Source organism: Rhinolophus sinicus, linkage group LG05 (assembly GCF_036562045.2).
Source record: "Rhinolophus sinicus isolate RSC01 linkage group LG05, ASM3656204v1, whole genome shotgun sequence".
NCBI lineage: Eukaryota > Metazoa > Chordata > Mammalia > Chiroptera > Rhinolophidae > Rhinolophus > Rhinolophus sinicus.
The window spans coordinates 81,371,650-81,394,605 of NC_133755.1; the positions used below are offsets into that span (position 1 = coordinate 81,371,650).

General features: G+C 39.5%; 1 protein-coding gene and 1 pseudogene across 1 annotated transcript in view; both read right to left on the reverse strand.

The window, feature by feature from the left end:
- Nucleotides 1-14,155, reverse strand: part of LOC109450906 (DLA class II histocompatibility antigen, DR-1 beta chain) — a 28,108-nt gene extending 13,953 nt beyond the window's left edge. The window contains 5 exon segments of the mRNA XM_074332808.1: nt 1,243-1,284; nt 1,287-1,402; nt 1,404-1,480; nt 3,348-3,360; nt 13,950-14,155. Of these exon segments, the coding sequence (XP_074188909.1) occupies nt 1,243-1,284; nt 1,287-1,402; nt 1,404-1,480; nt 3,348-3,360; nt 13,950-14,053 (352 nt within the window). The 5' untranslated portion in view covers nt 14,054-14,155.
- A 1,610-nt stretch (nt 14,156-15,765) lies between these two features.
- On the reverse strand, nt 15,766-15,917 carry LOC141571957 (U6 spliceosomal RNA; annotated as a pseudogene).
- Nucleotides 15,918-22,956: the final 7,039 nt, after the last annotated feature.

Sequence of the window (22,956 nt, forward strand, 5' to 3'; positions counted from 1 at the left end):
AATGTTTAAATTCATAACATGGAAAATAATGAACTGAACCAAAATATAAACCACAAACCGGAGAAAATGCTGAATCAAATATTAGCAAAGTGTTAATCTTCCTGTATAGAGAACACATAAGACCACTGATAGAAACAACAGGACCCCAGAGATAATAGACAACAGATAATTCTTAGAGCAGTAACATTCAACAAATATGTGAAAAATGTTCAAGAACCTTAGAAACAAAAAAAATATATAAATAAAATTTTTTTAAAAAAATGTACATTTTCAACGGATTATTTGGCAATATTAAAAAAAGATGTAACAAAGGGGAATGTGAGGTACATTGTTACAATTATAAAAAGAAATAACATGTAACTACTTAAATACTATTAGCATTATAATAACAGTATGCTAAGTAACAAAATTATAATTCAAAAAGCTGGTTTCACAATCATTTCAGCTATGTAAAAATACGTATACTAAGGGAAAAAATAGGAAATTTGGAACTAAAAGAAGCCTCAGAAAGATCAGTGGTGTCTCAGAGGTTCCCCCCACTCCTCAAAAATTAGTCTAATACTTTTTCTCAATGAAATGTTTATGCACAAACACATCACCCTATTCCAACGGTTTCAGAATTAAGAAGCGTGTATCCAAGACAGACGGTGACTCACCGCCTCACATTCCCCCCAACCTTTCACATTCCTCATCTCTGCTCCCCTAAACCTCCACCCAACCACAGACACCACGGTAAATTTCCCTTCCCTCACCTCTGACACCCCCATCAATGCTTCCTCCACCTCCTGCCCCCGCACTGCCGCTCTCCCCCATGTCACCTGTCCACAGCGGCCACCGTGGTCCCCTGAAGCCTCCCTGCAGCACACCCCCACTCTCCCTCCGGTCCACGCACCCCCACCCTCCCTCCGGGTCCTCACACCCCCACCTTCCTTCCGGGTCCTCGCACCCCCACCCTCCCTCCGGGTCCTCGCACCCTCACCCTCCCGCCGGGTCCTCACACCCCAGGCCACCCCCCCACCACACACACTCTCTGTCCCACCTCAGCGCACATGCACCCCTCACACACACTCGCCTCACAATCACACACACACACGGACAAAAATCACACACTGTGTCCCGGACATCACCCCCTCACACGTCCCCTCAGAACTTCTGCACGTTCACAGTCCTACACACTCACCCCACTGACTACACACACACGCACATACGCACGCACACACACACCACCCCCACCGTGCTCACTTCGCTGATGCACCAGGAATCTCTTAGAAATCTAGTAGCTTCTCTGCAGAACCAGTCCACTGTGGTCCGCATCTGCTGAGTGGAGTCCTTCCGCGTCCCAGCCCTCCGCCCCAGCTTGGTCACTGCCACCAACTCCCCGATGCTGCTGTTGAAGTGTGTACGCTTCCCGGTTGTAGATTGCTCTGGCCAGGAAACGCACTCGCTCCATCCCATTGGAGAAACGACACTCGGACTTACCCTGCCACATGACATGTGCTGTGGGGACAGGAAAGATGCGCTCACCCGGCAGGCTCCTGGGAACAGACTGATGGCAATGCCCCCCCCCTTCCCCAATGCAGGGCCCCCAGGCAGGGTGAGGGCAGCAGGACACCTGCGCCCCCAACTACCAGCATCCACCGGCTCACCTCTCATCTCAGGGTGGAGGGAGGCAGGGGGAGCAGGGGAGACACCTCAGATCAGGAGCTACTGGCATCCATTCAGGTTCCTTGCATGGCTGCAGACCCCCAAGTTGGAACTAAACAGAGTTTTGCCTCATCACCTCCTCCTGCACGACCTCCTTCGAGAAACCTACACACTAAAGATACCACTTCCTCCTCTCACCCCACAGCTCTTTAGCCATTCCTGAAACATGTCCACCTCATTCTGTAAGCATTGGTTACTGCTGATGTTGTGCCAGGCCCGTGCTGCCCCTGGGAATCCGAAGAAAGAAAATCAGACATCTTCCCTCCACTCCTGGAGCTCGAAATTCAGTGAAGGTGATGAAAAATAGTTAAATACACAAGAATTTAAACGGTAGTGAAAAATGTCAGACGTGTTAACACAGTAGGATGGTCTAAATTACATTAAGGTGTCAGAGTGTCAGAAGACTGGTCTCTGAGTGACATTTAAGATGTGACGTGAAAGGTTAAGTTGGTGTGAGCTAGAGGAAAATAGTGTGTGTGTATATGTTTGGAAGAAGGGGAGGCACATTTCAGATAAAAGCTTGAAAGGATTGATGAACTTCCTCCAGAAACCAAAAGAAAACAATTCTCTGAAGCACAGTGAGAGGAAGGAGGGGAAAGATTAGACTGGAGAAGCAGGTCGGGATGGTGCTGAAAAGCCTGTGGGTGACGGTAGGATTTTTTTAATTTATTATTATTTTATTAAATTTATTGGGGTGACAATTGTTAGTAAAATTACATAGATTTCAGGTGTACAATTCTGTATTACCTCATCTATAAATCCCATTGTTTGTTCATCACCCAGAGTCAATTCTCCTTCCATCACCATATATTCGATCCCCCTTACCCTCATCTCCCACCCCCCACCCCCCGCCCCCCTTACCCTCTGGCAACCACTAAACTATTGTCTGTGTATATGAGTTTCTGTTTCTCATTTGTTTGTCTTGTTCTTTTGTTGTTTTTGGTTTATATACCACATATCAGTGAAATCACATGGTTCTCTGCTTTTTCTGTCTGACTTGTTTCGCTCAGCATTACTCTCTCAAGATCCATCCATGTTGTCACAAATGTTCCTATATCATCTTTTCTTACTGCTGAATAGTATTCCATTGTGTATATATACCACAACTTCTTTATCCATTCATCTATCGAAGGACATTTTGGTTGTTTCCATGTCTTGGCCACCGTAAACAAAGCTGCAATGAACATTGGAGCACACGTGTCTTTATCTCTAAATGTTTTCAGATTTTTTGGGTAGATACCCAGGAGAGGGATTGCTGGGTCATATGGCAATTCTATTCATAATTTTTGAGGAACCTCCACACTGCCTTCCATAACGGCTGCACCAGTCTGCATTCCCACCAACAGTGTATGAGGGTTCCTTTTTCTCCACAGCCTCTCCAACATTTGTTACTATTTGTCTTGTTGATGATAGCCATTCTGACTGGGGTGAGGTGATATCTCATTGTGGTTTTGATTTGCATTTCTCTGATGATTAGTGATGTTGAGCATTTTTTCATATGTCTATTTGCCATTTGTATGTCCTCTTTGGAGAAATGTCTCTTCAAGTCCTCTGCCCATTTTTCAATTGGGTTGTTTGTTTTTTTGTTGTTGAGTTGCATGAGTTCCTTGTATATTCTGGATACTAGCCCTTATCGGAGGCACTGTTTGCAAAAATCTTCTCCCATTCAGTTGGTGGCCTCTTTATTTTGTCAATGGTTTCTTTTGCTGTGCAGAAGCTTTTAAGTTTCATATAGTCCCATTCGCTTATTTTAGCTTTTACTTCCATTGCCTTTGGAGTCAAGTTCATAAAATGCTCTTTGAACCCAAGGTCCATAAGTTTAGTACCTATGTTTTCTTCTATGCAGTTTATTGTGTCAGGTCTTATGCTTAAGTCTTTGATCCATTTTGAATTAACTTTGGTACATGGTGACAAATAGCAGTCCAGTTTCATTCTTTTGCACGTGGCTATCCAATTCTCCTAGCACCATTTATTGAAGAGGCTGTCTTTGCTCCATTGTATGTTTTTAGCTTCTTTGTCAAAAATTATCTGTCCATATTTATGTGGGTTTTTTTCTGGGTTCTCAATTCTATTCCATTGGTCTATGTGTCTGTTTTTCTGCCAATACCATGCTGTTTTGATTATTGTAGCCCTGTAGTACAAGCCAAAGTCAGGAAGTGTGATACCTCCATTATTGCTCTTTTTTCTTAAGATTGCTTTGGCTATTCGGGGTCTTTTGTGGTTCCAAACAAATCTGATGATTTTTGTTCTATTTCTTTAAAATATGCCATTGGGATTTTGATGGGGATTGCATTGAATCTGTATATTGCTTTGGGTAATATGGCCATTTTAACTATGTTGATTCTTCCAATCCATGAGCACGGAATGTCTTTCCATTTCTTTGTGTCTTCTTCAATTTCTTTCAAAAATGTCTTATAGTTTTCAGCATATAGGTCTTTCACATCCTTGGTTAAGTTTATTCCTAGGTATTTTATTCTTTTGCTGCAATTGCAAAAGGAATTGTTTTTTGTATTTCTTTTTCTGAGATTTCATTGTTAGTATATAGGAAGGCAATGGACTTTTGTGCGTTGATTTTGTAGCCGGCAACTTTACTGTATTCGTTGATTGTTTCTAATAGCTTTTTGGTGGAGTCTTTAGGGTTTTCTATATATAGCATCATGTCATCTGCAAAGAGTGATAATTTAACTTCTTCATTCCCAATTGGATGCCTTTTATTTCTTTCTCTTGCCTGATTGCTCTGGCAAGGACTTCCAACACTATGTTGAAAAGCAGAGGTGATAGGGGACATCCCTGTCGTGTTCCTGAACGTAGAGCAAAGGGCTTCAGTTTTTCTCCATTAATTATGAGATTAGCAGAGGGCTTGTCATATATGGCCTTTATTATGTTAAGGTATTTTCCTTCTATACCCATTTTATTAAGTGTTTTAATCATAAATGGATGTTGTATCTTGTCAAATGCTTTTTCTGCATCAATTGATATAATCATATGATTTTTGTCCTTTATTTTGTTTATGTGATGTATCACATTGATGGATTTGGATGTTGAACCATCCTTGTGCCCCGGGATGAACCCCACTTGGTCGTGATGAATAATCTTTTAATGCATTGTTGTATTCGATTTGCTAGAATTTTATTTAGGATTTTTGCATCGGTATTCATTAGAGATATTGGTCTGTAGTTTTCTTTTTTGTGCTGTCCTTACCAGGTTTTGGTATCAGGGTAATGTTGGCCTCATAAAATGAGTTAGGGAGTACTGTCTCTTCTTCAATTTTTGGAAGAGTTTGTGCAGAATTGGTATTAGATCCTCTTTGAAGGTTTGGTAGAATTCACTAGTGAAGCCATCTGGTCCCGGACTTTTGCTTTTGGGAAGGTTTTGGATGACTGATTCAATTTCACATTGGTGATCGGTCTGTTTAGATTTTCCAGTTCTTCATGGTTCAGCCTTGAAGGCTATATGTTTCTAAGAACTTGTCCATTTCTTCTAGGTTGTTGAATTTGGTGGCATATAGTCCTTCATAGTATTCTTGGATGATCCTTTGTATTTCTGTGGTGTCCGTGATAACTTCCCCTTTTTCGTTTCTGATTTTGTTAATCAGTGTCTTCTCTCTTTTTATCTTAGTGAGTCTAGCCAAGGGTTTGTCTATTTTGTTAATCTTTTGAAAGAACCAGCTCTTTGTCAGATTAATTTTTTCTGTTGTCTTTTTGTTCTGTATTTCATTTAGTTCTGCTCTAATTTTTGTTATTTCCTTTCTTCTGCTGACCTTGGGTTTTACTTGTTCTTCTTTTTCTAGTTCTTTAAGGTGTAACATGAGGTTATTTATTTGAGAGTTTTCTTGTTTCTTGAGATAGGCCTGTAATGAGATAAATTTCCTCTTAAAACTGCTTTCGCTGCATCCCAAAAATTTTCGTAGGATGTATTTTCATTGTCATTTGTTTCTATGTATCTTTTGGTCTCTCCTCTAACTTCTTCTTTGACCCAGTTGTTCTTTAAAAGTATGTTGTTTAATCTTCATGTATTTGTGTTTTTTCCCTCTTTCTTTTTGCAATGGATATCCAATTTCAAAGCCTTGTGATCAGATAATATGCATGGTATGATTTCAATCTTCTTAAATTTGTTGAGACTGATTTTATGTCCCAATATATGGTCTATCCTTGAGAATGTTCCATGTACACTAGAAAAGAATGTATAGTCTGATGTTTTAGGATGAAGTGCTCTATAAATGTCAATTATGTCCATTTCATCTAATGTGTCATTTAGGGCTACTATTTCGTTATTTATTTTCTGTTTGGATGATCTATCCATAGCTGTCAATGATGTATTTAAGTCCCCTAGTATAATTGTGTTTTGGTCAATTTCTCCCTTTAGTTCTGTTAGTAGTTGCTTGGTGTATTTCGGTGCTCCCTGATTGGGGGCATAAATATTGATGACTGTTATGTCTTCTTGTTGTACAGTCCCCTTCACCATTATGAAATGTTCATCTTTGTCTCTTGTTATCTTTTTCACCTTGAAGTCTGTTTCATCTGATATCATTATGGCTACACCTGATTTTCTCTGGGTACCATTTGCTTGGAGTGTCAATTTCCACCCTTTCACTTTGAGTCTATGCTTGTCCTTGTAGCTGAGATGTGTCTCTTGGAGACAGCATATGGTTGGGTTTAGTTTTTTGATCCAATCTGCTACTCTGTGCCTTTTTATTGGTGAGTTCAGTCCATTTACATTTAGGGTGATTATTGATATGTGAGGATTTCCTGTCATTCTATCTTTAGTTTTCTGGTAAGGCTGTGTCTCCATTGTTTCTTTGCCTTTTTGTTGTTGTCTATTATTTCTGTGTGGTGGTATTCTATGATGTTTCCCTCTTTTTCTTCTTTTATTTCAGTATATATTTCAATTCTGGATTTATTTTGAGTGGTTACCCTTAAGTTTATGTAAAAGAAAGTTTGATATTTAGAGTATTCCATTTTCTTCAGCACGCTTACTTTCTCCATTCCCATATTCCGGTTCAGGCCTTTACTCTCCCCTTTTTGAGTTGTGGTTGCCACAAATTGTCCCTGTTGATGGTGGTCGAATAGCCTCCTTTAGTATTTCTTGTAGTGCAGGTCGTGTATTAGAAAATTCCTCAGCTTCTGTATGTCTGGAAAGGTCTTTATTCCTCCTTCATATCTAAAGGATATCTTTGCTGGATATATTATTCTTGGCTCATGATTTCTCTCTTTCAATAGTTTGAATATTTGGTTCCACTCCTCCTGGCTTGTAGAGTTTCTGCTGAAAAATCTGATGATAATCTAATGGGCTTTCCTTTGTAAGTTACCGCCTTCTTTTCCCTGGCTGCCTTGAGGATTCTTTCTTTGTCGTTGATTTTAGACAGCTTCAATACAATGTGCCTTGGAGAAGGCCTGTTGGGATTGAGGTAACTAGGTGTTCTATTTGCTTCTTGGATTCGAGGGTCCAGTTCTGTCCACAAATTTGGGAAGTTCTCATCGACAATTTGTTTGAATATATTCTCTGTTCCTTCTCTCTTTCTTCTCCTTCTGGTATGCCCATTATTCTTATATTGCTCTTTCTGATGGAGTCAGAAAGTTCTTGTAGAGTTCTTTCATTTCTTTTAAGTCTCAAGTCTCTTTCTTCTTCTATCTGTGTCATTTCCAGGTTTCTATCTTCGATGTCACTGATTCTTTCCTCCATCTGGTCAACTCTACTACCTAAGCTGGTTATTTCATTCTTAATTTCTTCTATTGAGTTCTTAATCTCCAGAAATTCTATTTGGTTCTTTTTAAGATTTCAATCTCTTTCGTAAAATGCTCATGCTGTTCTTTGATTGAGTTTCTGAGTTCATTTAACTGCCTATCTGTGTTTTCTTGTATCTCGTTGAGTTTTTTAGAACTGCAATCTTGAATTCTCTGTCATTTAAGTCACATATTTCTGTATCTTTAAGTGCCTTCTCTGGAGATTTTTCACTTTCTTTCTGAGCTATCTTGTTGCCTTGGTTATTCATGGCGATTACTGGTTTACTATTTCTCTTCCTAGACATCTACAGGAGTGACTTCTGCAACAGGTTGATAGAAAGCGGTCTTTCTTTTGTTTGCCAGTACTTGTTGGTAGAATGTTTTATTATTTCTCCAACTGCAACTTATTTTTCTTCTCCCACACGGTAGTGCTATGTTTTCTCTGCACTATTCCAACTTCTCACACAATGGGGGGATTCCCTGGGAGACGGGCTTCTCCTCTGTTAATAGTTCGTCTAGGTCACAGGGCACAGTGTCCCGGTGGGTATGTGGAGAGCTTTTGATGTTCCAAAGCTCTTGCAGCTCCTGATTCAGAGCCTGTATATTTCAGCAGTTCTGTTTACTCCTGCAGGGATCCGCCCAGATAGGTGGGGTCAGGGGCGGGGTGAGTTGTGAGAGGTGGCCCAGAGCAATGGCGGCGACCACAGCTGGTCCTTGTTCCACAGCTCTCTCCCCTTTGCTGGAACTAGTTGGGCTGTGAATTTGTGTTTGCGGTCCACAGTTCTCAAAACAGCAAATTTTCTGTTGTTTTGATCTGACACTGCTACCGTTTCGCCTCTAGCACCGGGCAGGTGGGGGCGGGGCGAGCTCTGGGAGGGGAGGGAGGGGGCGGCTAGTCTCAGTGCCTAAGGCTCCGTTCTCTGCTCGGCAGTACGGCCTTAAACCACCGTTTTCAGCCTTCTTCCCTCAGTCTTTTCTCTGAGGTCTCTGCCGTGAGCGTTGGGTTCAGCCGTGTTATATGCTGTCCCCTCAGCCCTGTGGAGCCCTGGCGGAGCCCTAGCAGTCCGATCTCCCGCAGCTGCGGTAGTTCCGGGAAGCAGCGAGCTCGGAGCACTGAGCGAGGTCTGCGTCCTGCGCCCGCGCGGCTCCGTCTCCGCGCACTTCTCCCTTTCCTCCTCCCTCCACTCGCGCGAATCTCCCACCTGTAGGTGATTTCAGTTGGTAGTGGGCCTCCTCGTCTTGCCTGTCTGCTGTGCAGGGAGTCCTTTGTGGAGTTTTTGTTGTTCGATTCTTTGTAAATTCCAGGAGAGCTTTACAGAGGCTCACCTCACGCCGCCATTTTTCCGGAATCCCGGTAGGGTTTTATATAAGAAGTATAACAAGAAACTACTCAAGATTTTAAAAGAGATTGAACCATAGTCCCAATACAAGTCCACGTCCCTTTCCTGCATTTCCAAACCAAGAAAGCGCAGAAACCAGAAGACTGATGCTATGGTGAAAAGTGAGATGGATAAATTGAAGCTTCTGATCTCACCAATAGTGTGGAAAGTAGAATTACTGCAGAAATTTGAGGCATTTTACTGAAAAATATTTGTGGTAGTCACCACTATTTGTGACTTAAAATAAACATGCTGTTGGAAGTTAAGAGAGATACAGTGGCCAAGAACTCACGATATTTTGAAAAACATTGCATGAGGCAAAAAATAAAAATGAAAATCTTAAACTTCAGTTGACTGAATGGATTCAGCAAGAAAGTGCTGAATGTTTACAACTGTGTGGTAATGAGACAAGCTAAAACACACCATGAAGAACTGAATTGGAATATGAATGTGTGTACACAAATAAAGTGTGAATCTAGAACTTTTAGAAGCAGCACAGTGTAAAGCAGTGTTTTCAACCTGGGACTGTAGGCCTTTTGGACCAGATCATTCTCTGTGGTTGGGGGTGCTGTTCTTTACCTAGTAGGAGGCCTACCAGCATCCCTGGGCTCTCTCACCACGAGTTATCAGAAAACACCCCCGTGTAAGAATTAAAAATGGCTTCAGATATTGCCAGATGTTGGGATGGTTGGGAAGGGGGGAGGGGTGGAGAACCTTCACAGGATGAGCTCCACTGGTGTGAACCATCAGAAAAATCTGTGGTGAAAGAAACAGTTAATTATGGAGCAGCTGAGAATTATATGGAAAGTTTTGCGAATATCATATCTGTTGAACATCTTGGTCTTACATGAAAGTTGTATTTTTCAGGAATCTGGTCCCAATGCAGAACTATTTTTCCAGCAAGATAAATTTATTCAGGACCAAGGTTTACCCATTTCTTTGATTTGCCAACCAATCACCAAGTCATATCATTTATCCTTCATATCATCTTTTTTCTTAATTTCTTTGCCACTGGTTCAGTACTTACCTATAGTACTAAGCTACAGCCACAGCCATTTTATTCTTGTTTAATGCCTCAACTAATTGGTGTTCTAACTTTGTCTCCTACTCCCAATAATACCAGTAGCCATCAAATGACCAGCTTAGGCTAGATGTAGAACTCTCATTTCTGTAGTCGGGTCCCCTCAGAAGTGGAAACACTAAGAAGAAGATGACATTCTCATATAGACAGTTTATAAAAAATGATCAGGTCCCAGACTTTGAGTAGAGACCTTTGCTTAGAAATGAGGGCAGAGAGCAGTGGATTCTGGTCAGACCAGGTCTATCTTCCTATTCACATATTCTCTAGTACCTCCTTAACACATGAGAAAGGTGAAAAATAAAAAAGTGTGGAGTTATTTTTCACTGTAGCCCGTATGGCTAGCACTGTTAATCCATGCTTATGTACCCAACTTAAGGTTGCCAGATATAGCGAATAAAAATACAGGATTCTCAATGAAATTTGAATTTCAGATAAATAATTCTTGTTTCTCTGAAGTTCAGACTTAATTGGGCATCCTGTATTTTATTTGGCAACCCAAGGCCAACTTGCTAATAAAATCTCAGAAGGAGTGTATTTAATACTTTGTGTTCTTCCACACCTGCCTATGACAGCCTGCACATAGTGTGAGCCCATATGCAACTTTTCATATAACAAATGTAAAATAAATAAAAATTTCCCATTTATTGGAACTAGCAGCCCTTGCGTCTCCCCGCCCCCAACCCTAAGTCACACACTGTTACACAGGAACATCAGAAATTTTATCAATAATTTAGACTCAACCAAGCCATTGCTCACTAGTGGTAGTTAGAAATACAAGATCTAGAATTAGACATTTTAAATTTGAATATTAGCTTTTCCACATAGGTCAGATTTTAACATCCATGGACCTTTTTTCTTTATCTCTAAAATAGATTTAATGACAGTATATTCCTCACAGGATATTTATTAAGTGTGAAATTAAATAGTGATTCTTTCTAATGCTGATCATACAATAAATACTCAATAAATATATTGCTTTTAATTCTTATAATCCTTATGGATGCAAGCTCACAAGATCTTTCTATTCCTTAACTTCTTAAAGCAAATATCTCATTATCATTTGGCAATCATCTTCAATTAATTTTATCATTAATTACCAATTTGAACACATAAGGTTTATGTGAAACATTGAAACATTGGTTTATGTATAATAATGGAATATACATCAATGTAATACAAAAGGAGTATGCTGACATAGAAGATATTCAGATATTCAGATTTTATTTTTAGATATTTATTTTTACTTAGATTTATATTTTATTTAGATTTTATTTTTAGATATATTTTAAAATCTGAATAGTTTTAGATATTCAGATTTTTATAATCAGGGTTCTAGCATTAACTATATGACATTGGGTAAGATTCTTAAACACTTTGAATTTTAGTCTATAGATTATTATGCTTTTATTTGCTACGGTTAAGAGAGGATAGGTATAAGAGTTATATACTGAACTGCAAAATGTTTTGATGCTCCATGCTGATGGAGAGCAGATTTATTTTGCTCATCACTCCAGCCTCATCACCTAACTTGATGACTGGTATACTCTAGGTCACTAATAATTATTGGCTGTATAATTAATGTCTTTTTGCCTAACCAGTTACCTCTGCATACAAGGTCACTCTAGTGCTTCCTTGCTGATGACTGAAGTCCTCTCAGCCTCTCGTCAGGCTCTTTTACTCTTATACTTTAGGTCCAGCTGACTCCCTGACCCTGATCACAGACGGCCCCTGAGGTCAGCTACTCAAAGGAGTCATCTGTAATCCATCCTTCCCTTCTTCAGCTCCCATGCTCTCTTCAGATGGTCCAATCCAGTTTCTATCTTGTATGCTCCACTGACTGCTCACTTCTCTGTCATGTGCTCCCTTCACCCACCTCTTAGTGGTTCTCACCACACTGGCCACTCCCTCCTCTGGAAAAAAAAAATCTACTGTCTTTCACTTGCATGCATCACATTTTTTTTGGTTTTCCTTAACACACTGGCACCCCTTTTCAGTCCCCTTTGCTGACTCATTGGCCCTTGGCCTCTTCTTGTCTGCTATACACACACACTCTCTCTCTCACTATATGACCTCCTTCACTTTCCTGGAATTTAATATAATACATGTGTTGATGACACCAACATACATACTTCCAGCCCTGGCTGGCCCTGAACTCCAGGTTCCTGTATTAAACTGACCTCTTGACAGCTCCACACAAATGTCAAAAAGCATTTCAAACTTAAACAAAATATTTATTCCTAGCCACTCATTTCAAATTATTTTCTTCCACAGTCTTCCCTCTCTCAATAAACAGCTGCACCAAGTTTATTCAAATTACTCAAGACAAAATACTTGCGGATAAGCTTGATTTTCTATGCCTCCCCTGTTTCATTCATTAACAAGTCATACAAATATCTATCTCAGGTCTGTTCACATTATTTTTACTGCTGTCTTTGTCATTGCCACACTAAATGAAGCCATAGCATGTCTTCCCTGGAGAAATCTTCCATGCTCCTAAATGGTCTCCCTGACTCCACTTGTGAACTTCCACAATCCAATCTCTACATGTAGCTAAAATTAGTTTTTAAAATAAATGTAAGTTGGCTCTCCTTGTAGCCCTGCAGTAGTTTCACATATCTCTTCAAATAAAAATCAGATTTCTTACCATGGCCGTTGGGGCCAAATATGATTTGTCTCCTGACTTCTCCAGTCTCTTCTGTGCGACCCTGAACTTGTTTGCTGTGCTTCAGCCACCTCAGCCTTCCTGTCCCTTAAACTCAGCACACGTCTTCCCACACTTTGCCCTTTCCCCCAGTCCCTCTCTCTGGAACGCTTGTCCCTTAGGTCTTCACATGGTTGGCTTCTCATGACTCATGTCTCAAATGTCTCTAAATGTCACTTTCTCAAGGAGGGCTCCCCAGCCACTTGAACTGAAGTCAGGTGAATCCAATTCTCTCTGTCCCACAATCCTGATTTTTTTTCCTGAGCACATATTACTCTCTGAAATATTTTTGTTAAATGTTTATTGTACTTTGTTCCCTGACTTTAGGTAAGTTCCATGATAGGGGACTTTTCTCTTATTCAAATAGAATTCTCTGAGCCTAGAACAGCCCAGTACAGAATTGTGCTCAGATGGGTACCTGTGGTCCACATGAGTAAACCTGCGGTGCTGGGGCTTGGTCATTGTGGGGATCCTGGAAAGCGAGAAGGGGCTCAAGCCCCAACAGTCTTTACTCTGATGACACTTTATATCCCTTCCGCTTCCTGTGAGAAATTCAGACAAACTTCCTCTTTCTCCTCCTACTAGTTGAAAGAAACATCACAGGTAAGTAAATGGTGTTTTAAGAAAGAGAGAAAATTTCATTAAGTTTCATCTCGTCTGATACATCTGTTATAGAGCTTGAGGGCTGTGCAAACTTTGGGGATTCTCAGGAATGGTGAGGACATAGTTGGAGAAAAAATAGGGAAGACCTGGAAGTGGAGGTAACCAAGCATGGTAATTGTGGGGACAGAGCCCCAGAGAGCAGTTTCCAGGCTCTCGGCCTCACGTGGAAAGGTGCTGGCTCGGGTAGTAGATGGCCGTCGGCTGTAGCCGGTTGGCCAATTGGCCACTGATATAACTGCCTTGGCTGCGCTGGGGAGAGTAGAGTCGGTTGGTTGGCAGAAAGCAGACAGCAGGTTGCACGTCATGTGAACCCAGCCGCCAGCAAGAGTATAGTGGTGTGACTCCCCTACCTATGGCTCCGTGGGTGTTCCTTTTTGGCCTCACCATGTCCTGCGTTCTTATGTGGGGAGCGGGAGCAGAGACCCCGCAGGCCGCCCCGCACGACAAATGGCGCAGTGAGATGAACCGAACGCCGGGTTAAGACGCCCGATGCCACGCTCATCAGACCCCAGAAAAGGTGTTGGTTGATATAGACAGCAGGACGGTGGCCACGGAAGTCAGAATCTGCTAAGGAGTGTGTAACAATTGGGGAGGCATATGATAAGTATATGTTTTTACTGAAACAATGTCACAATTTTCTAAGGGACATGGCCCTTCCTTCATCCACTACACAATAGCTCACCCCCCAAGGTGTGCACCTAAGTGGGGTGTCCCTGGCCGAGGCCAGGGGAGGGCTCAGCCCCATCAGTATCACAGTCAGAGCTGCTGTCCAGGAGCCGCCGGGGAACCACAGACACACCATGCTGGGGAACGGAGAGGACAGGACACAGGGAGCAGGCGAGTCTCAGTCAGAGGGGACTGTGGCCTTCCTCCAGCGTCACCCCAAATAATAGAAACCAAGGCCCTCATTTCTCTGTTCCTGAATTGAGTAACCTCAGTGTTGGAGAACCAATCAGCACCAGAGATGAATAGCATCATCAGTTGCTGGGCAGAGATTCAGTGAGAAGGTCCTCTTCTGAAACTTAGAAATTCCTGCATTAAAAGGATTGTTTAAATTTGGTGCTTTAAAGGCTTGATCCACTTGTATCTGAAGCATTGGGCCCCTGTTGTGAGCCAGCTCTGCGCTGGTCCATGATGTGCACACAAGTTCGAGCCTTTTAGGAGCGTTCATCTCTCTCACCTGAAGACAGAGCTGTTCTGACAAATGTATGAGTGAATGTTAGGAGTTGAGAGGGTGGAGGGAAGATGATTCCAAGTTAGGAGACCTTTAATCTGGTCCTTATTGCACCATAACTTAGTGCTGTAGGTTTGGGGAAATACTTAACCTCTCAGATTAAATGAAGGCACTGCGGTCTGTCAGGTATTTCAATACTGGAACATTCTGTGATTCTGTGGACACCTGGCGGAGCAGCCTCCCCTAGTAACTGATGATGTGACAGACTTACAGCCTTGGATTGGAGAGTGTAGTCTGCACCTCCTCACGGGAAGGGAGGTCTCTGATCAACTGAAGGGTATTGAAAGTTGATCAATAAATTGACCTGAGTGAAAGGGTTTTCCAGGTTTGTCTCCTGTTGCTGTCGCTGAGTTAGTGGCACCTCCAGAACACACATAGAGAAAGGGGACTAGAGATGGTGATCTATATGGAATGGAGGGTCTTGAAAGTACCTCTGTATCGCACTTAAACTAACAATGTGATGGAGCCAACTGTCCAAGTCAAAGTATGCAGGGGACTGAGAGATGGATAAAGCACTCCAGGTCAGCTCTCGGCACAGCAGCTCTGCTTTAGAATAATTAATATTTCATGTGAAAAAACGTTCAATTCCTTATTTCTGCTTCCCATTATGATTTTCTCATTTTCTTGGGGACACGTCCTCTTATTTATTCAACTTTTCTTTTATTCAAAGAAAAGATACAAGAAGACTTTGCTAATGAAATTATTATACAGTGTTCAGGAAATGGAACACTATGGAACTATGAATTACATCCTGTGATGTAATCATATAATTTAAAACATATAATTCTACTTTATATAATTATTACACATTATTTTAATATAAATGTAATATCTCAATCCTGAATGGACTTTAAAGGACAACTACATATCTAAGTTCTGCATTCATGCACCCTCTACCGTAGTTCTGATAAGCAGTCCTTCGTGTGCCTTCATATTTCTAGTGACAGAATACTCATCATGCTGCAGTAAAATGACTATAATTTAGTAAGTGAAGTAAATGAAAGTGATCAAAAGGTATAAACTTCAAGCTATAAAATAAATAAGTCATGAAGATGCAATGTAAGCTAAGAGAGTGGATCTTAAAAGTTCTCATCACAAGAAAAAAGTTTGTAACTATGTGTGGTGATAGATGTTAACTAGATTTATTGTGGTGATCATTTCACAATATATATCAATATCAAATCATGTTGTACACCTGAAATTAATGTAATGTTATATGTCAATTATACCTCAATATAAAAAATGACTAAAATTTATTGAGCAATTTTTTTTTTTTTTTTTTAAATATGGAACGCTTCACGAATTTGCGTGTCATCCTTGCGCAGGGGCCATGTTATTGAGCAATTTTTGAACATTTTACTCTGTACCTAGAATTATATAAGGGCTTTTTATGTATCATATTTTATATAATCCTCACATCATCTCAGTGAGATAAGTACCCTTTTCATCCCCACAGATGGAGAGAATAAAATGATGGAGGTTAAACAACCTTTGCAAGGATACAAAGCTAGTGAATGGAACACTCCAGATTGAGCCAAGCGATTGTGATTCCAAGCCCCACAAACTCAGCCATTGCATCTTACCACCCCGTATTCAATTTCTGAAGAGAATAGTGTCCTTATGTTAAAACTATTCTTGTCACTTTAATTCATGGATATGCATAACAATAAGACTACTCCTTTTAATGAATGACAGCATGTTATACAATTTGAGGCAGCTACAGTGTAGCGATTCTACTTCCTTCAAAAGATTTCCACATCACCATTGTTAACCCTTCTCTGGAAATGACAAATTTTATATTTATCTTATTAATGACACCATAGCTCCTGCACAAGCCTCCTTCTCATTAAAGATAACAATGGCCTCCAAATTCCTAAATCCAATCTATTTTTCATTATTCCAGGTTTTTCAGCATATTAAGTACAAATTTGAACATCTAAAAATAGAATAGAAATTTTATCTCACTTACTTTGGAAAACTATATTTCTATTAGTATAGAAAGGTCAAAGCTTCTTGGAGAGTTTGGAAAGAAATCACTATTGTCCCTGGATGTGATAATTCGGTACTATTAGCAGTTGTACAATGCCACCAGGACAATGTCACATTTAATTTGACAAGCAAACAATCATAATTAACTCAGAAACTAATTGTGATGTGTGGTAATCTGGGAAAGCCAAGCTAAGGTTCACCTTAGATTAGGATAAAAGGAATGGCAAACAAAAGGAATTCTATATGAAGAACATACTGAAATATAGTTAAAGAGAGCACTATCAAAACTTGTTCGTATAAATTCGACATGTAATTTACAGATCACACAAATTTATTTTTAAAAAGAATGGGCCAATGACTATGACCTAAATTCTGTATGTTGTACACATTTATGAGTGACAAAAATGTACTGCTTTAAATATTACATATGTCACACTTTTCTTCAATGTTAGTTCAATATAAGAATAGCTCAGTTAAAACAATGTAGCAACTCCAGTGGTCTCAGCATGGTTCGACAGAGAGTACGTTAACATAAGGTGTCTTAACCTAGAGAACCCTTCATTACTACCCTACTGTCAGTCTAAGAGATCATTTTTTGGTGGGTTTGGAGATTATATTCAGACACAGTTAGGGGTAACGCTATATTTATCAAGGATACTTTTATCTTTCTAATCAGGATATATGGCAAGCTGATGTGTACTCACTGTGGTAACAATGGTAGCCACCAGCTGCTGATAGGTCAATTGTCCCATTATTAAAAATTGAACCTATGCCGTAGCCAGCCAGCCATATGCTAATACCAAATCCTGAAGATGTTGAAGAATGCTTCATGAGCATTGGTGATGATGCCACCTCTTCTGAAAATATCTTCTGGAACTGATGGAACACCAATTCACATATTTAAAAAGCTCAAAATATCCCAAGAAGTATAAATGAAAAGGAAAACGTGCTAGATATGCCCTGGCAAAATAATAGAATACATAAGACAAAGAGAATATTTTAAAAGCAGCAGAGGGATTATAATGCAGATTATCTTCAAAGAGTAAAAATTAGACTATTGCGGGCTTTCAGCAGCAATAATGGAAACCAGATACAATGTAGCAAAGATTTTCTTGTGCCCAATGAAAATAACTGCTTGCCTGCAGTTTTATACCCAGTGACTATATCTTTTAAGAACGAGGAAAAGATTTTTAGGTGAACTAAAGTCAAGATCATTTGCCACCAGCATATTTCAATGAAGAAAATTCTAAAGGATGTATTTCAGGCAGAAGGAAAGTAGCTCCAGATAGAATTCTGGGATGAAATGAGAAACAAAGAACAAAGAGCAGTAAATATCTGGGCTGTTCTAAAATACATCAACTAATAAAGCAATACTAAAATTATTCTGTGGAGTTTAAAAGTAATATATAATTAAGTACTCAAAACAAATAATGTAAATTTGAGAGAGTGTAAGGTGTTAAATCATTCTAAGATCCATGTGTTATCCAGGAGTTGGGTTCAATTCGAACTTAAGTATGTATGTTGTGATTTCTAGAATGATCACCAAATAATAGAAACAGTGTAAAACTCCCAAACTTTCATAAGTAAAAAAACAAACAAACAAATAAACAAAAACCAAGGAAGATAAATATTTATATCACTTAACTGTAGTATTTCCTGTCCACATTCTATGTCTCTGTGGACAACTCCCTTAATGCTAGACATTGCCAGGGAAAAACATCAAATAACTTTAGCCAATCTGAATACCAATTGTGAGAAGCTTACGTAGGTAACATTTTTTTTTTTAATTTTATTTTATTAAATTTATTGGGGTGACAACTGTTAGTAAAATTACATAGATTTCAGGTGTACAATTCTGTATTACATTATCTATATATCCCATTGTGTGTTCATCACCCAGAGTCAGTTCTCCTTCCATCACCATATATTCGATCCCCCTTACCCTCATCTCCCACCCCCCACCCCCCGCCCCCCTTACCCTCTGGCAACCACTAAACTATTGTCTGTGTCTATGAGTTTCTGTTTCTCATTTGTTTGTCTTGTTCTTTTGTTGTTTTTGGTTTATATACCACATATCAGTGAAATCACATGGTTCTCTGCTTTTTCTGTCTGACTTATTTCGCTCAGCATTACTCTCTCAAGATCCATCCATGTTGTCACAAATGTTCCTATATCATCTTTTCTTACTGGCGAATAGTATTCCATTGTGTATATATACCACAACTTCTTTATCCATTCATCTATCGAAGGACATTTTGGTTGTTTCCATGTCTTGGCCACTGTAAACAAAGCTGCAATGAACATTGGAGCACACGTGTCTTTATCTCTAAATGTTTTCAGATTTTTTGGGTAGATACCCAGGAGAGGGATTGCTGGGTCATATGGCAATTCTATTCGTAATTTTTTGAGGAACCTCCACACTGCCTTCCATAACGGCTGCACCAGTCTGCATTCCCACCAACAGTGTATGAGGGTTCCTTTTTCTCCACAGCCTCTCCAACATTTGTTACTATTTGTCTTGTTGATGATAGCCATTCTGACTGGGGTGAGGTGATATCTCATTGTGGTTTTGATTTGCATTTCTCTGATGATTAGTGATGTTGAGCATTTTTCATATGTCTATTTGCCATTTGTATGTCCTGTTTGGAGAAATGTCTCTTCAGGTCCTCTGCCCATTTTTCAATTGGGTTGTTTGTTTTTCTGTTGTTGAGTTGCATGAGTTCCTTGTATATTCTGGATACTAGCCCCTTATCGGAGGCACTGTTTGCAAAAATCTTCTCCCATTCAGTTGGTGGCCTCTTTATTTTGTCAATGGTTTCTTTTGCTGTGCAGAAGCTTTTAAGTTTCATATAGTCCCATTCGTTTATTTTAGCTTTTACTTCCATTGCCTTTGGAGTCAAGTTCATAAAATGCTCTTTGAACCCAAGGTCCATAAGTTTAGTACCTATGTTTTCTTCTATGCAGTTTATTGTGTCAGGTCTTATGCTTAAGTCTTTGATCCATTTTGAATTAACTTTGGTACATGGTGACAAATAGCAGTCCAGTTTCATTCTTTTGCACGTGGCTATCCAATTCTCCCAGCACCATTTATTGAAGAGGCTGTCTTTGCTCCATTGTATGTTTTAGCTTCTTTGTCAAAAATTATCTGTCCATATTTATGTGGTTTTATTTCTGGGTTCTCAATTCTATTCCATTGGTCTATGTGTCTGTTTTTCTGCCAATACCATGCTGTTTTGATTATTGTAGCCCTGTAGTACAAGCCAAAGTCAGGAAGTGTGATACCTCCATTATTGTTCTTTTTCTTAAGATTGCTTTGGCTATTCGGGGTCTTTTGTGGTTCCAAACAAATCTGATGATTTTTTGTTCTATTTCTTTAAAATATGCCATTGGGATTTTGATGGGGATTGCATTGAATCTGTATATTGCTTTGGGTAATATGGCCATTTTAACTATGTTGATTCTTCCAATCCATGAGCACGGAATGTCTTTCCATTTCTTTGTGTCTTCTTCAATTTCTTTCAAAAATGTCTTATAGTTTTCAGCATATAGGTCTTTCACATCCTTGGTTAAGTTTATTCCTAGGTATTTTATTCTTTTTGCTGCAATTGCAAAAGGAATTGTTTTTTGTATTTCTTTTTCTGAGATTTCATTGTTAGTATATAGGAAGGCAATGGACTTTTGTGCATTGATTTTGTAGCCGCAACTTTACTGTATTCGTTGATTGTTTCTAATAGCTTTTTGGTGGAGTCTTTAGGGTTTTCTATATATAGCATCATGTCATCTGCAAAGAGTGATAATTTAACTTCTTCATTCCCAATTTGGATGCCTTTTATTTCTTTCTCTTGCCTGATTGCTCTGGCAAGGACTTCCAACACTATGTTGAAAAGCAGAGGTGATAGGGGACATCCCTGTCGTGTTCCTGAACGTAGAGCAAAGGGCTTCAGTTTTTCTCCATTAATTATGAGATTAGCAGAGGGCTTGTCATATATGGCCTTTATTATGTTAAGGTATTTTCCTTCTATACCTATTTTATTAAGTGTTTTAATCATAAATGGATGTTGTATCTTGTCAAATGCTTTTTCTGCATCAATTGATATAATCATATGATTTTTGGCCTTTATTTTGTTTATGTGATGTATCACATTGATGGATTTGCGTATGTTGAACCATGTATGGTTTACTTTTACATGCACTGGGAAACCAAAATATTTTTGTGACTCATTTTACTGAGATATTTATTTTATTATGGTGATCTGGAACCGAATCTGAAATATCTCTAAGGTACACCTGCATATATTTACCTTTACCAGTAAGATTTATACTTTTATATGTTTTCTTAATACTAATTATTACTGTTCCTTTTCAGCTTAAGGAAGTCCCTTTCATGTTTATTGTAGGGTTGTTTTAATGGTGATGAAATCCTTCAATTTTGCTTCTCTGGAAAACTGTTTATCTCTCCATTCTGAATGACAACTTTGTCAGGTAAAATATTTTTGGTTGGAAGTTTTTTTTTTTTTTTTCTTTCAGCACTTTAAATATATTGTGCCACACCCTTCTAGCCTGCAAAGATTTGCTGAAAAATCTGCTAATGGTCTTATGAGACTTCCTTTTTCGGTAACAAATTGTTTTTCTCTTGCTTTTTTTAGTATTCTCTCGTTGTCTTTAACTTTTGACATTTTGTTTATGTGTCTTACTGTGGGTCTCCTTGGGTTAATCATATTTAGAATTCTCTAGGCTTTCTAGATCTAAGTGTCTGTTTCTTTCTCTTTGTTAGGAAAGTTTTCAACCATTTTTTCAAGTAAGTTTTTTCCTCTTCTCTCTCTCATCTCCTTCGGGACTCCTATAATGTGCATGGTAGTCTACTTGATTTTGTCCCATAGCCCCTTAAGCTATTTCACTTAAATTATTATTATTTTTTTGCTGTTCTGATTGGGTGAGTTCCTTTGCCCTGTCTTCAATTCACTGACCCTTTTTTCTGCTTTGTCTATTTTGTTGTTGAATCCCCCTAGTGTATTTCTTAGTTTAGTTTTGTATTCGTCCTCTCTATGCTTCTATTTGGTACTTTCTTATATTTTCTATCTCTTTGTTGATGTTCTCACTGTGTTCATCCAGTTTTCCCCTGAATTCAATGAGCAACTTTATGACCATTACTTTAAACTCCTTATCAGTTATATTTTTATCTCCATTTTATTATTAAGATTATTTTCCTGAGGATGTATTTTTTCTTTTGTTTGGAACATATTGCTTTGTTTCCTCATCTTGATTAACTCTCTGCATTTGTTTCTATGTATTAGGTGAAATAGCCACCTCTCTGTCTTGAAGGAGAAGCCTTGTGTGGGAGAACTTTCATTCAACCTTGCACAAGCTTTCAATTGTCTCTCAAATCTTTGTGATCGTCCACAAAACCATTTTATTTCTAATACCTCCCAGTTCTTGAGCATGTGCCAAGACCTGTCAGTGTCCCAAAGGATGGGATCTCAGTCAGCACCTATATTCAAGCTGATTAGACCCTCAGGTTATAACTTTTAAAGCATGCAAATATATACAGTTCTTTGGAACCACAATCATAAGCTCTGCTAACCACCAGACCAGACAACCTGGAGGTGTTCGCTGGCTGACAGTCTCAAAAATTGGGGCTCCAGACAACAGTCTCTCCAGATTCTCTCTGCTTGCTTTTCATCGCCTTCTCCTCTCTGTCTGATCTCTCTTACAAGGATACTTGTGATGGCATTTAAGGCCCACCCAGATAATCCAGGATACTTTTCTCCTCTCAAGATCCTTAGCTTAGTCATATCTTTTTGGCACGTAGAATAATATTCACTTTTTGGCACATAAGGATAATATTCTCAGATTCTGGGTATAGGGAAGTTAATGTATCCTTGGGAAGGAGACGTTTTTTCAGTCCACCATACCTTTCCTATAGCTCAGAATCCCAGAAGACCAGCTCAGGCAAAAGTTCCAGCTGAGGGTTCTAATTGGCCAGCTTGAGTCACATGTCCATTCTTAAGTTGATCACTGTAGCCAGAGCACAGTGGGTCTCTGGTTGGACAGGCCCTATTACACTTCTAACCTGGCCTCTGGAGAGTGGGGTCAGCCTTCTCTAATCACATGGACCAAGTGGTGTCCCTAGGGATTGAGGAAGGGTGGCTCTCCAAAGAATGGCAGGCAAAATATATATGCTGTAAGGATGGGAAGGGATTTGATGGGCATTCCAGACAGAGATACAGCCTGAGCAAAGGCTCAGAAATGGGAGCATCAAGGCATAAGAGTGATAATAATAACTTCCCACTTTCACCGCGTTCTTATATGTGCCAGACACTGTTCACAGCATTTTGCGTATCCTAACTCATTTATTTCTTATAACACCCATGACAGTGATGTATTGTTATCTCCATTTTTACAGATAAGGAAACTGAAGCACAGAGCAATTAAGCAACTTCCCAAGTTCTCGTGGTAAGAAGCACAGAGACAGGATTTGACCC